We start from the raw sequence: 15,688 nt of genomic DNA, 5'->3' as shown, positions 1-15,688 counted from the left end.
GGATGTTTATTGTATGTGGTTTGAATTGCTTTTGTGGAGTCAAATCCGAAATAAAGCACATTAAAGACAAATATCGGGTGTGGGCATTTTTGAGTTGTGTTGGGTTTCATTGTACAGACTGGAGACAGAGCCATATATTTGTGAAAGGAGCCTTTGGTTAATGTAAACAACATAAAGTGCTTCAGTACATTTGCACACATTTTTCATGCTCAGCAAACGTTATTTATTTGTGGTGCTGCTGGCGATTACTGTAATATCTTTTCAAAAGTGATGCATGAGCGATCCCCTTTTAGGGAAATTGTTGAATGCACAAGGATATTTTTTTCGCTTTTGCTACTCCTTTTGATCTGGTGGAGAGAGAGTGTGTGTGTGTGTGTGTGTGTGTGTGTGTCTACATACCCAGCAATTGCAGGGGTACAAAGAGGTATCATTAAATACTGCTTACAAAATCATGTTTTTGTGGTCACAAAAGTTGCTACCACTAGCATTTATTAAGAAAATGGTATATTAGTAGACAAGAATGGCATCTTTCATTTGTGCATTTTGGCAAGTAACACATTTTATATTTACAGGTACATGTGTATCATTTCTAAAAAGGTGTCGATATGTTAATTAGAAATGTACTGGGGGGTTATTATTCTTTATTTCATTTCAGAGGAGCCAGATTGACTGCAAATTCGACGATATTCAAGGGGCAGGATAAAAAGTTGGCAGCGATTAGGGTCACGCAGGCTTGCACGTGCAACATAGCACGTGACCGCCTTGGAGCAGACATGTTGGCCACTGAGAACCTCGCTGTGGTGTTCTATGAATGTGTTGGGAAAATGAAAATATTTTCTGGTAACAAGGGGCGGTGAACGTCTTGTAGGGGGGGTTCTGTGTTGATCAGAAGATTGTAGGTGTCTGTGTTCTATTTCCACAAGCTTTAAACATGATTGGCATGCAGTAGACTTTCAAAGCAGGACCCTGGCAGGATTCCTTTGGCTTCCGAAGACGTTCTCCGTCATTGGCTGTAATATCTGAGTGCAGCTCCTCCTGCATGCTTCCATCAGGTCCCGTCACACACCAATACATTCAGCTCAATCCAAAGAGCTTGTGTCACATTTTCTGTATCACCTACACGTGCTGATTGCTGAACTTACAATTGTTTAAACTTCTTAAAGTGGTAGCCTGTGTGATTCATATTCGCCCCGTGGAGAGCCACGTGATCGTGCATCAGATTACTCAGCAATTTCTGTGGTGAGATGAAAGAGGGCGCTACGCGTGGAAAGGTTATTGCAAGAGTCATGTCCCAAACAATGTCAAACTCAATTTCCAATGTTTCTTTTTCCCTAATTCTCATTCTGAACATTAAATGAGCTACTCTGGCATATTTCGTATTTCTTATAGTTTGGGGGAAGCTCTGGCACCATAATTATTCCACAGCAGTAATGAACATCAATCCTGTTCCGGCCAAGTGACTGCGTATAGACATAGCGTAATGCGAGCACTTGCATCAATGCCAACCGCCTGGATTTGTTCCTGATCCACCAACTGCATGTGGCATTCCTTGTTGTATTTACTAATGCACTTTACAGATACGTGTTGGGTTGCATCCATAGTGTGTAAGCACCTTAACGTTATTTGTATAAGTGATAGGATACGCAGTGTTGATGAGAATGTATTCCCAAACGCAGTTAATTCAGATACATTGAATTAGAAAGGATAGTTAGGTTTCCTGCCTGTTGTTTGCTTTTTATTTTGGCTCGTCTGCAGTCAGTATTTTGTGGATTTGTACAGCCCAAGCAGCAGAGGAGCAACTGCTAAGACCAGGCTATCTTTGCACAAGCAGGCAAGGCTCAAATTCAATAAGTCTTTTCCCTTCCTTCACTGTCGCTCAGAAAGCTTTGTCCTCCTTAGCGGGCATGATCCTAGTCATTGTGTGCAATTAATCCTCAGGTGTGCTGCTGTTCCTTCAGGTGCTGAGGTCTATAATGATGTGCCTGTAAATCTGTGTCTTTCCTTTAAAACTGGAGGCGAAGATGAAGTCACGGTTGTCCACAGCTATGTGCGTGAAGGACCGTGGTGCCTGCACATTGAGCTCCTGGAAGCTGACGAATGTACCTTTTGCGACATCATACCGGTACACCTGACTGAGCGAGTAGTCATTGCCCAGGATGGCGTAGCGGTACTCGTTAATGCCTAGGGGTTGAAAGACCATGGATCCACGTGAAGGGATGCGCTCGATGTCCTGGAACATGGAGCTCGCCCACTTCATCAGCTTGGAGTCTCCAATGAACCGTGTCAGGCAGACAAAGACATCTTCCTTGACCTTGAAGTGCTTGACGGCATAGACGTCCTCCATCTCAGGGATGTCTGTGTGTCGGACAAACCGTTTGGTGCCCTTATCCCACTGGTAGATGACGGGGCGCTGGGAGCTGCTGGAGAGGATGAGGTGGGGCTTGTTGCCAATTTCCAGGTACTCCACGTCAGTGTCCCGGTACCAGGCATGCAAGGACTGATGGGAGTAGAAGCCATACCCGTTCCATTTGTAGATGGTGGTGGAGCCAGCTTTTGAGCTGTCGGCAACTGCAAAGTACCACTCCCCCTCAACCTGGAATGTCTCAATATCATTGGGTTTGCGCACCTTGTGGTTTTCAATGTCCTGGATCTTGACAAACTTTTGGGAATCTGCATCCCTCTTGTAGATGTAAGATCCCCCAAAGAGCTGCGCAACAATGACAAAGAGTTTATCCCTGATCACAAGGGGTTTGCAGGCCACAGTGGAGACACCTGAGGGAGGGAAGGAAGACAACCATAGATTAGCAAACAGGACATTATTAAATTTCAGTTATAACTGGACACTTTTCATTCGAAGGTCATGCACTTTGGAAATGTTCAATGAACTGAAATGATGCTGTAATACTTATGAAACATCAATAAACGGATTAAGTACAATTACAATTGAATAAATACCAGTAAGTGACCAACAGTGAGTGCAAGAATTAATCATTTAGAAATAAGAATTAATGAGAGATTACGTATGAAGTAAGTGATCCAATATATGTATATATATATATATATATATATATATATATATATATATATATATATATATATTCAGTGAAAAAACTTTGTTAAAGGGAATTTATGGTTACAAGTAAAACCGAAAAACCCCTGAAATTCGCCAGTTATGGTAAGCTAAGCAACCATAACTCGCACCACCACCGTGCAATGCTAAGAATAACACCCATGATAGATGACATCACAAATATGATTGATGACATCACTGATGACATCATATGCACATTTAATTTTCATAGGAAGTCCCTACAAGGGGTTGTGAATGTAATGTTGGCAAAAAAGTGTCAGGGGTCATCTGGAGATGTGTGATGAACTACATACTTGATTATGCAACGCATTGCTCCAAAGAACATTCCATGCAGTGTTGTTTCTAGAACAGGATCCTACTCATACAGAAACATAGGCATTGGCTGCAGCATACACCATAGAGATGTAATATTTCTAATTTTCCCATGTTGGATAGTAAAACAGTGAATGCTTCTGTATCACACTTTTGCATACTGTGAAACATATACTAAGTAGGTAATAATGCATCACTTACTACATGCTTGTACTACTACACACAAATCATTAAGAGACCACAATGTATACAAATATGGGCCTTATACAGGGAGAGCAAAGTAAGTAAACAAGAGGCAGTATCATGAGCCACTGTGTATAACCAACATGATTATCTTAATGCATAGAAATGATTGCTGTGTTTTAGGTCTGCTTCTGCCCCTATGTATGTGCATCAAAAGATGCGATTGAATTCTAAGCAAAGTACTGTAAGAACATGTGAGAATAGCAACGTCTACAAAAGTAATACCTTTTGAATTTTAAGTTTTTGACTGTCTGTGAATAAACTCACCTGGCCTAGATATGTTAGTGAACATAAAAAAAGAAGGGGCTAGACATGTGATGTCATCAGTGATGTCATCAATCATATTTGTGATGTCATCTTTGATGTCATGGGTGTTATTCTTAGCAGTGCACAGTGCTGGTGCGAGTTATAGTTGCTTAGCTCACCATATCTGGCAAATTTCAGGGGGTTTTCAGTTTCACTTGTAACCATAACGTCCCTTTAGGAAAGTTTTTTTCACTGAATTTCATAGGTTTTTAGTAGCACAACTTAACCATAATGTCCCTTTAACAAAGTTTTTCCATTGAATTTCATAGGTTTTTATTAGTGCAACTTAACCATAACGTCCCCTTAACAAAGTTTTTTCATTGAATTTCATAGGTTTTTATTAGTGCAACTTAACCAAAACGTCTACGAACATCTGACTTTATTGCGGACCTTCCGGACAGTGCCACATGACCATATGCTGGTGCGCGGCATGATGACGTGTCCAAGAACCCGTCCGCACTTCACGATAAGATCCGTGCTTCGCGGACAGTTCCGAACTGCATTTTCTACTGATCTAGGAACTTTCAACTTCAAAATGTCCCTTGCACAGCCCCAACACCTATTCCTACTCATCCATTAACAATCTCGTACACAGTACATACTTTTAGCAAAACTGCTATTTATCTTAAAATGTAATCGGCTAATGCCATTGCTCCTCCCCAAGAGACACCACCACCGCTGTATTCAAGGAGCATGGGAAACACTGGCCCCTACCTTAGAAATAACACACACGCAACATTTTCCCCTGTCCACCTGCCCCTCTATATTAGTGTTTGGTGCCTCTTCCCTGATTTCCCTCCCCACCTTTCGTTCTAAGCTCTCCTGCCAAAAAGAAAAATGCATCCAAAAACAATAAAAGACATTTTCCTTTAGGAACCACCTTTCACAGTTAAGAAATAGAACAAAAAAACTTATAGACTCCATCCACTTTATATTTCTCAGTAAAGTACATAGTCTCAATAAGATTTTCTAACATTTCCATTTGCATTTTGTGTTATGCTAGTGGCGATATTGTGGTGTTTATCCCCTGCTCCATGGATGGAACGGTGGATACCGACCTGGCAGCCCAAGTTATCAGACCGAGCAAAGCGAGGGTGCATAACGAGGTATCCGGACCATTATCCCCACATTCTAGCCCCTGTAATGGGGGATGAAGGCCATTAGCTCCCTAGTTTCCAAAGTGGGAAACCGGGGTGCTAAAAAATGATTTTTCTTCCTACACCGCAGCGTCCTGGCGTAGGAAGGAAAATCCTTTTCCAAGATGGCCACCATGGAAAAGGAAGGCGAGGTTCCGTACAGGGCCCCTCTTCGCTTTCCATGGCAGCCTGCAGAAGGCGAAAATAGAACCCTATGACCATATTACCACAAGCACATTTTTCTTCCCTTTCAAACCTATCCTAATTTCGAATAACTTTACCACAAAGCCAGTCCGAGGTGGACATGGCCACTTTAACCACATGTGTTGTCGCTCATGGTCATGGCCAGTAGCCTGATTGTCCGGATCATGACCTTATTCCATGACCCGGACAATCTGGCCACTGCCCATGGCCACAGGCTACACCTCAGTCACCAAAGGTAAATCACCATTTTTTGTACCACCATTATTATACTTGTAAAAAAATAAAACACGGGCACATTTGCAAAACCATGCTTTAATGTCCTTGCCAATGCTTCTCACGAGTTTGCTCGAAATCCGCCCATGTTTTATTGTGTCCGTGGACATGACGCAACTCTATTAGCCAATCGGTGTCCTGTCCGCGGAGCGAACAGGGAAGTGTGTCCGCAGAATGGACACAGATATCACACATTTTTCTGCCTTATGTTTTGGTTGTTTAAAAAAAAACTACTGGACGGATTTACACCAAATTTGGTGAAAATCCGTCCAGCAGTTTGGACTGTGGGTGTAAGCAAAGTTTTTTCCCATTATGTCTATGGGAAAAAAAGGAATTTTGGGACCCCCCCTATAACTTTGCCCCCTCTTGACCAACCCTCACCAACCTTTGCAATAAAATTCAGAGTGGGCCATATATTTTTTTTTGTTGCAAAAATTGGTGAGGGGGAGAAAAGTTATAAGACACCCAAAAAGTGCTCTTCCTATGGGTTTAGCAACTTAACCATAACTACATGGCCGCTACCCCATGGTTAAATTGCTAATCCCATAGGAAGAGCACTTTTTGGGCGGTTTATAACTTCGCTCCCCCTGGAAAAATCCTCACCAAACTTTGCAAAAAAAGTATATGGCCCACTAAGAATATTTTTGCATAGTTTGGTGAGATTTAGTCCAGGGGGGGCAAAGTTATAGGGGGGGTTCCAACATTTCTTTTTTTCTCTAGATATAATGGGAAAAAAGTTTGCTCACGCCTACAGCCCAAACCGCTGGACCGATTTTCACCAAATTTGCAGCAGGAGTGGCGGCTAGGTCCGAAAAGTGTGCTTTTGTTAATTTGGTGTAAATCCGTCCAGTAGTTTCTTTTTTAAATGACTAAAACTTGAGGCAAAAACATTAGTGATCTTTATATCCGCTCCGTGGGCTCACTTCCCTGTTCGGTCTGAGGACTGGCCTCTGATTGCTGTACTGTCCGCGGACTGGCCTCTGATTGTCCAGAAAATTCGCTGACGTTTGCGTGGCCAGCGGACATCGGGGCGTGCCCATTGATTGGCTGGTGGGAAAACGTGAAATGCGTCAGTTTTCCTGAAGTGCCCGCCATCTTGGATTCGCAGACTTTTTTGGGGTCCGCGGACAGCGCCTATCAAACATATTTAAAAAAGCAGCATTTCACTTTTCAAACTCAACAAACAATCTCTGGGGAAGTGGGGGGGTGAGGATTGGATTGGATATGGCCATAAGAAGCCAAAAAAACAGGTTGTTTCACCCCCTGAAAGTCCATGAACACTCCAGATGTCCTGGGGCAGTGCTGCAGTGTTCATCCAGTTTTTGGATGGCTTATAACATTTGCGCCATCCAATGAAACTGCATGTAATTTTGCAATTTTATTCTAGAACTAATCCTGAATGGTTTTGCAACGTTTTGTGGGATTCTCTCAAGAGAGGGCAAAATTAGAGGGGGGGGTCCCAAAATATTGTAAAGGCATATAAATGTGGTGTCATTTGACAAATCTGCACAACATTTGGCAAAACGATTTTGGATCTAGATATAAATGTTTTTCTAAAGTTTGGTGGGATGTTCTCAAGAGGAGGCGAAATTAGAGGGGGGGTCTTAACATTTTTAGATGGGTTATAACTTTGTTGCTATTTGACGAATGTGGACAAATGTTTTGTGAAAGATTATAGACCCAACCTTCAATGTTTGTGTAAAGACTGAATGGATTTTGGCAAGTGGGGGCTAAGTTATATGACTATTGTATGTAGATACAGTTTGACACTTTAAAAAAAATAAAACATGGGCGCATTTCGAGCAAACTCGTGAGAAGCATTGGCAAGGACATTAAAGCATGGTTTTGCAAATGTGCCCGTGTTTTATTTTTTTACAAGTGTAATAATGGTGGTACAAAAAATAGTCATATATCTTTGGTGACTGAGGTATAGCCTGTGGCCGTGGGCAGTAGCCAGATTGTCTGGGTCATGGCATAAGGTCATGACGCGGACAATCTGGCTACTGGCCATGACCGCTAGGGACGAAAAATATTGTTAAAGTGGCTATGTCTACCTGGGACCAGCTATGTGGTAAAGTTATTCGAAGGTATGATAGGTTTGAAAGGGAAACAAAGTGCTTGTGGTAATATGTTCATAGGGTTTTGCAGGCTGCCATGGCAAGGGAAGAGGGGCTCTGTACGGAGCACCGCCTTCTCATTCCATGTTGGCTGTCTTAGAAAAGGTTTTTTCTTCCTACAACGGGATGAGGCAGGCATCCCGCTGTATGAAGAATAATCCTTCCTTCTTACAGTGGGACGCCACAGGCATCCCGCTATAGGAAGAAAATCTATGGTTTAGCACCCTGGGTTCCCGCTTTGGGAACCAGTTTTGCTAATGGCCTTTATCCCCCATTTTAGGGGCTGCAATGGACGATAATGGTCAATAGCCCTCCTTATTTATTTATTTATTTATTTATAACGCACCAATGCCCGCAGACATCAGGCTTTGTTGTTACAGTATTTGTTGAGGAAGATGAGGTGGAGGAAGACAGCCTACTACTTGCTGAGAAAGGAACAACCTTTCTGAGAGCATTGCAGTCATTGAATTTGGTGTGGCGGCGCATGGAGGTGGTCCCATAGGAGTACTGTTCAGGTAGTCTGCGATTGAGTGCACTCAGTGCATTTCACTTTGGTAGCTTTAGCCTTTGGTACACTCCCGACAGTAGCAAAGAACTGGAACACCCATGATTCGATCTTGGTGCTAGAAGTAGGCACTTCCTCTACCTCATCTTCTTGGTCCTTTTCATTGTCTTTGAACGTACTGCACATTGTTCGTAGACGTCTATGGATGCAAAACTAGTTGAAATAGTTGCAAAAAGTGTATAGAAGTGTTAAAAATGATTCTAGAAGGTGGGAAATGGCAGAGTTTTAAGGTGACACTTTGTAAATTGGACAAAAATATTGTTATATTTGGTAAGTATGATATTAGTAAGTTGTAGGAAAATTGCATACTCTTGTAAAAACACATTAAATTCACTGAAAAAAATGTTAAAGGGACGTTATGGTTAAGTTGCACTAATAAAAACCTATGAAATTCAATGAAAAAACTTTGTTAAAGGGACGTTATGGTTAAGTTGGACTAATAAAAACCTATGAAATTCAATGAAAAAACTTTGTTAAAGGGACATTATGGTTAAGTTGCAGTAATAAAAACCTATCAAATTCAGTAAAAAAACGTTGTTAAAAGGACGTTATGGTTACAAGTAAAATCGAAAAAAAACCTGAAATTTGCCAGTTATGGTAAACTAAGCAACCATAACTCGCACCACCAACGTGCACTGCTAAAACTAACACCCAGGACATCAAAGATTACATCACAAATATAATTGATGACATCACTGATGACTCTGGCCACATGCACACTTATTCATACACTTTGACACGTATGCCTGTACACTACAACATACACACTGCACCCTCATTCTCCCATTCACACTTGCACCCATGCACTGAATTTACACAATGTGGACAGGAAATAGGAGTAAGTAAACGTTACTCACCATGTACCATTGTTCTCTCAAGCCACGGTCCCATTGCCTCCATAGCTCTCTCCTCACATATCCTCTAATTAAATTCCAGTGATATTTTGATTGTTGGGCGGAAAGCATGTACATGATAAGTTCCATGAAGAATGCATGGTTGCACCTTTACAAGCACTTTGTGCAGTTTTGTTTTAAATCAATGTTTTACTGCATTGTGCTATGGTTCCATTCCCAAGTGTCCCTACGGTAAGTCATTTCACTATTACGTGGATATGCTGTAAGCTGTAAATATTCCTTTATATACTATAATGTGTTTCTAATCTAGCCCCAGAAAGAAAGATGCACCAAAAAAGTATGTCAGGCCTTACCTTTACAGAGAAAGTGTGTGGTCATCACACTAACATTCAAAGTGGAAGACTCCTGAAGAACTATTCCCATAAGGACCTAAGTGTTCCTAAACATGTCTATACTGCTGGGAGGACCGATCTTAGAGAGGATGCCAAGGTTTGTGCACAACAGTAGTTGTAGGAACACCTGTGACCAATGGAAAATGGCACTACAACAAGGGTCTGCAACTTCAGGCTCTCCAGATGTTTTGAGCTATGACTCCGAAGATCCCTCACATTGACTATGCTTGCTAGGGCTGATGGGAGCTGCACTTCAAAACATCTGGAGAGCCAAATATTTCCGACACCTGTTCAGTAGAAATTTAAAATGCCTTGAGTTGTTTCAGCAGATTCTCTGAGATCTCTGACTGTGTGCTACAGTGATCCAGTGGAAGGACTGTGGCCAACGCTGCCATTCTAGAAGGTTCTGCTCATCTGTCTGTGTACAGTTCAAAATGGGAAGGAGAAACTAAATCAGTGGTCTTCAAACTGTGGGGCTGACCATCCTGACTGAGCACTGCGGGGTTGAGTATTGCAGAGAAAATCACTTTAGAAATGCAGGAATGATGTTACTTTCATGAGGAAATATTAGCATTGATAGAATTTTCCGAGGCCTGAATAACTTTCTTTTCCCTTCCGTGGGGGGTGGCTTATATAAAACATGTGCAAACCCCCGCATCATGCCATCAATGTGGCACTTGCAAGAGAACGGGAATTAAGTGGGTGAGGGAGAGGGATGATGTGCACTCTCATAAGGGTTTTCCACAACGGGTAATTAGTGATATGATATGTCGTTTATAACACAAGAGTTTCCAGGCGCGACAAAAAAAAAAATGTGCAGGGGGAAGGGAGAGGGGGCAGTGCCCGGGAGAGGTAAAGGGGAAGTGCAATCAGGGCAGCAATGCTCTGAGTGAGTGCAGCCAGGGCAGCAATGCTCTGAGTGAGTGCAGCCAGGGCAGCAAGGCTCTGGGTAAGTGCAAGGAGGCAGGGGGCTGTAGAGGTTACAGATTACAGCCCCTAAGTGCACAGTAGGCCCAGAGTCAGTGCAGAGGAGACTGATCATTGCCTGGTACCCAATGAGTCTCTGGGGGTAGCCTAGCAACCAGTGGACGCAGCAGGCCATTAGGTCAGCAGGGGAGAGAGGGAAAGCAGAGGAGAAAAGGAAGGTCTTCAGTAGTTTCCGGTACTTCAGGTGGTCCGGCTCAAGTTTGAGACGGTCAGGGAGGCCATTCCAGACAGAGGAACCTGTGGAGGAGAGAGATCTACCCCCCACTCTCTGCCTGGAGAAGCATCTGACCCTCAGAGAGTTGGAGGTATATGAGAGTACGGCTCACGAAGGAAGGTATTTTGGATGTAGTGCGAGACCTAGCCCCAGAAAACCTTGTGGACGATGCAGACGGTCTTGAACTTGATCCTTGCAGCTACCGGGATCCAGTGGAGAGATTTGGGGGCCAGAGATGGATGGTCCCTGGGCTTGAGGCCAAGGATAAGTCTTACAGTCCTCTTCTGGATTAATTGCAGAGGACGGAGAGTAGAGGAAGGCAGATTGAGAAAGAGGCTGTTGCACCAGTCGTGAATCCAGGATAGACAGTCAGAAATGAGCAATAGTGGAGAGGAGGCAGAGGTGAGCCTGAAAGAGAGCTGAGTATCATCTGCATAGCACTGAAAGTTAGAGGAGAAGATAGAGATCAGGTGGGCCAGAGGGGCCAAGTAAACATTGAAGAGCCAGGGTGAGAGGATAGAACCCTGGGGGACACCACATGTGGAGAGAGAGTTGGTGGAGAGAAAGGACCCAAGTTGCACCTGGGAGGGTCGGACCAGGAGGAAGGTCAACCACTCCAGGGCCTCATCCTTGATAATCAGATTCTCTCGGAGTTGATTGTTCAGGATGCTGTGATTGACTGTGTCAAAATCAGAGGAAAGGTCAAAGAGGATGAGGACAGAAGGAAGACTGGAATCAAGATCAGAGAGCAGATCTTCACAGGTGTTCAGGAGAGCAGTTTCCATGCTCTGGAGCCAGGTGGATGTTCATGGAGACAACCAACAGATTCTTTGTGGAGAGTAAGCTGGGAGATGGCTAACTTTTCCAGGGGTTTGTACAGGAAAGGATTGATGGATATCAGGCGATAGTTTGCCAGACAGGTAGGGTCAGCAGAAGGCTTTTTAAGGAGGGAGTGCATAAGGGAGTGCTTGAGGTGAGAGGGAAAGGATCCAGTGGAAAAAGAGTGATTGCAGAAATCAGCCAAGGCTGGAGTGAGGGTCTCAATGTGGTCCTTGATGGTTCTGGAGGAGCAGGGAAGCATTTGTTTGGATGACACTTTCATAGATCGGACTTGTCTAGAAACATTTTCAGGTGTTGTCAGAGAGAAAGAGGAGAAAGGAGGAGGAGAGGAAGAAGCGGCCTAAGGGTGGCTGATAGAGATAGAGGGAGTGGGAGAGTAGAGCGATGACAGGATGTCCTGGGTTTTAGTGGTGAAGTGAGAAGCCAGAGCCATACAGATGCCCTTGGAGCGAACAGGAGAGGTAGAGACTGCAGATGGATTGGCTAGCTCCTTGCAGATTTTAAAAAGTATGCCCGTGTTGTCAGAGGCCTCAGAGACGCGGGCTTGGATGAGGGATCTCTTCTTGGACGGGCCAGAGAGTCAGAGAGACGGGCGCAGGGAGGGGGCCGGAGGAGGAACAAAGGGGTGGGGAGGAAGGAAAAGGAAAGGCCCACAAGGCTGCAGAAATCTAGCACCAGTTCAACTTAAAATATAAAGAAATGTACACAATCCCTGCTGCGAGCAGAGCACTCCGGCACCTACCTTGTGTTGTAGGCCAGCTGATGGAAAAACAAACTCTCCCCCTTGAGTACTAATCAAGCACACTCAAACAATAATATGTCATCTATCTTCTTGAGCCAGACTGAACTGTACAACTGTAATGGGAGGAGAGAGGCAGAAGGGAGGAGATAGGCAGAAGGTTCTGTGCATGAAATATCGGCAGCATGCTTTTGGAGCTGGCGTGTGGTGCAGATAGGTACAGAGACTGAGACCTCAGAGAGAGAGGGAAACAACATCTACAGATTTCATTTTTGCATGTTAAAGGCAATGGCTAAAGTGGACCATTAAAGAAATTGCAGCTTTTACTATTTATAGAGTTTCAGGGTAGACCCCGCAGTGAGGCTCGTGAGTGCTCTACCCTCTGCTCATTGGCAGACCCCTTACTGAGGATTTTGAATATTATAGTGAGTGCGTTTCTTCCAGCTCACTGGTGGAACTCCTTCATATTGCACCAAACGCGTTGCCTTACGGCCATCTTGTCGCTTTTGAGCTCTGATGGGATCAATACGAGTCTCGTGATATTTAAAAAATCAAACAGTATTTTCAATAGCACTTGTTTTACCACCAATAGCATTATGGATTTTGTGTCTATCTGATGAGGTAATTAGAAAAATGATCATGCCGGAAATACCGACACAAGGTTTAAATCCAGATGTGAACATTTGAGGTGTTACCCCTCAATTGATTCTCAACCCAAGAAAATGGAGGTAAACATTTTTTTTATGACCCTGGTTTCAAAGAAACTTTTTTTTATTACCCCTAGATGAAGATGCGCAACACAAAAAAGGTGCAAAACAGGGTGGAAATCTGAACGCCTGAGATGCCGACATCTCATGCCCTTCGTGCATGGAGAGGTAGAGTGCGCAGAAGGGTCCTGCACACATCCCTGCATTGCTTCTGACTACGGGAGAGCAGCAGTCTGAACCTCCCCCGCCCCTCATGAATTTCCATCCTTGTGAAAAGGACGGAAATGTGTTCACACATGTGTTCCAATGTTAGGCATTTACTGCAATGCCTGTACGCGCCCTCTGGTCTAGGGAATCGCATGTGGTAACGTAATCCCAGCATATGGATTCCCCCTTGAATCACGACCCTCACGATGGCTGATGAGGATTTCAAGGCGTGCCTGGGGTGCCCCGCTCTCGCAGGGGATGCAGAGAGTTTGCAATGGAAGTGGAGCTTTAGCTTGTATGGGGGATGCTGACCATTTTCCAGGGAGACCCTGGTGTATCCAATTAGCAAAACGGCTTGCTAGCTGCTAAAAGCTTGACTGTCCAGAGAATTGATAGAGACTTGGAGGAGATAATAGGTCTCTGCCAGCAGGGGTGGACTGGCCTATGGGGAACTCTGGAGATTTCCTGGTAGACCTCCTCACCCTGGGCCTCTTTTATGTGGGAACCTATTTTATTTCCCATGTTCTCATAGGAAAGGGGTTGGGCTGGCTGATAATGTGTAACATGAGGCCACTTTGAAAATATTTCCCAGGGCCTCTTTTGCTTCCCAGTCCATCCCTGTCTGCCAGCAGAGTAGAATTGCATTCATTTGCGGGGCCCGGGTTTCTAGTCTTAAATACATTTGCAGAGATTTGGCTTGCTGCTGCCTCACACATCACACACCACAGAATAGCACAAGCCATGCACTGCGTGTTTGGGCCTCCTTGTACCTGTGATGTTGTCGTAACTTCGGAAGACCATCTCCACATGGTCCCACTCCAGGAAGGCACACCTCCCCGCAAAGGGCTGGGCGATCACCACATACTCCTCATTCAGGTAGGCGAAGGCATCAATCGAGAGGGACTCGTAGGGCAGAGTCTGGTACAGCCTGAGCTCTGGAAAACCAAGGCAAGACGTGTTTGGAAGATGTACTATGCTGTTATTTTTCATTGTAATATTTAATGCATTCTTTTGTAGTCCGAAATGAACTGAATAAACTGATAACAAAGGCACGTTTTTGGATTAGGTACTGTAGGAACATTCCATGACAGCCACACATGTCCCCCAAAACCTTACTGAAGATTAACTGAGAAGGCACCACAATGTAAATGTCAGAGAGTAGTCAGTACAGACACAGTGGGCCTCATTATGACTCTGCCGGTCTGGTAACAACAGTGCTGGTAAGCCTACCGGCACTGTTGTTACTGGACCGGCACAGTACGACTCTTTGGGTTGGGCAGGTGCTGTCCTGTCCGCCAGGGTCAGACCTGGTGGGCAGAATGGCACCCGCCTACAGAGTTTCACGGAAGCACCGGCACTGCAATTAACGGTCCAGTGATTCCGTGGTCCCCATTTCCATTAAGTCTATTCGGACTCAAATGGGAATGGGGATTTGCAATTTACAGGCACCTGATTTCCCGGAACGCCGGGGTTGAAATCCCCTGGTGTTACTGGCAAGCCAGGGGCCGGTAAATCTTTCAAGTTCCGGCGGCAACCCGCCGGTAGCACCGGCAGGGGTACCGCCGGACTTGTAATGAGGCCCAGTATCCTCATGCTGCCACGAAAGTTCAATGATTCAAGCGTTCACCCCAGCCATCTATGCACAATCCATAGTCACAGGTGCACATTTTGGAAAGACCAACTCAGCTTTTCATCCTTCTAAGGTCGACATTAAGTACCAATTAATTGGGTAATAATACATATATTATTATAACACTTACTAGAGGCAGGATTCAGCATATTGCCCCATACAGAAAAGTGATATCTTCACAATGTAAATCCTCCACCTGGACAAATAACACCTCTGTGAGGATCACAAAGAATAGGATAGGGATACGATGATCAATGTGATTGTCTGGGAATGCACATGTATTATAAACATCGGCACACCTGAGTTTAGAGGCAAAATTATAGAGTTTCCGATTCCCAAAGGGGCGTTGCTAGGGGGGGCTAAGGGGGCTAAGGGGGCTATAGCCCCTGATCTTTTGGTTGTAGCCCCGGATAGAATCTCAGGAGCTACAGCCAAAAGACTAGCTAGCCCCCAGTCCCAACAGTTCAGACATCAGCTTAGCCCTGGGTCTTTTCCAGACCTAGCAACTCCCCTGGTTCTGGAATCAGAGTGTGTGGGGGTGAGCATGGAGCGAGGAACGGTGGATGGTTAGAAGAGAGAGAAAAGTGCAAGAGGAAGAGGAGGCGTATTGCAAATTGCACTCAAGAGTAATACATACTCATTGAACATACCTGAACAGAGTGGCTTCATTCTTACAGTGCGCCCCAGCAGCCGATGAATCTCAATCTGAGATTTCGTCTTGGGAGTTCGGCAACAGTAGCAAAATGATCATAGGTGAGGATATGATATGATATGATATTATATTTATATCACGCCCATACACAAGTGTTTCAGGGCGTGACGAGACAACGGTGGGGTTCAAGGGAGGACAATACAACGATATTAATAGGCC

General features: G+C 44.4%; 1 protein-coding gene across 2 annotated transcripts in view; it reads right to left on the bottom strand.

The window, feature by feature from the left end:
• Window positions 1–452: 452 nt before the first annotated feature.
• LOC138451431 (leucine-rich glioma-inactivated protein 1-like) overlaps window positions 453–15,688 on the bottom strand; it is a 332,589-nt gene continuing 317,353 nt past the window's right edge. For both annotated transcript variants that reach the window (XM_069604910.1, XM_069604911.1), the window contains 2 exons: window positions 13,958–14,122; window positions 453–2,772 (listed from right to left, as the gene is read on the bottom strand). In XM_069604910.1, coding sequence (XP_069461011.1) covers window positions 1,955–2,772; window positions 13,958–14,122 — 983 coding nt within the window. In that variant the 3' untranslated portion in view covers window positions 453–1,954. The remainder of the gene's footprint in view (window positions 2,773–13,957; window positions 14,123–15,688) is intronic.

Source organism: Ambystoma mexicanum, chromosome 1p, assembly GCF_040938575.1.
Source record: "Ambystoma mexicanum isolate Mex_15411 chromosome 1p, UKY_AmexF1_1, whole genome shotgun sequence".
Lineage (NCBI taxonomy): Eukaryota > Metazoa > Chordata > Amphibia > Caudata > Ambystomatidae > Ambystoma > Ambystoma mexicanum.
This window is presented reverse-complemented; position numbering and strand designations above follow the sequence as displayed.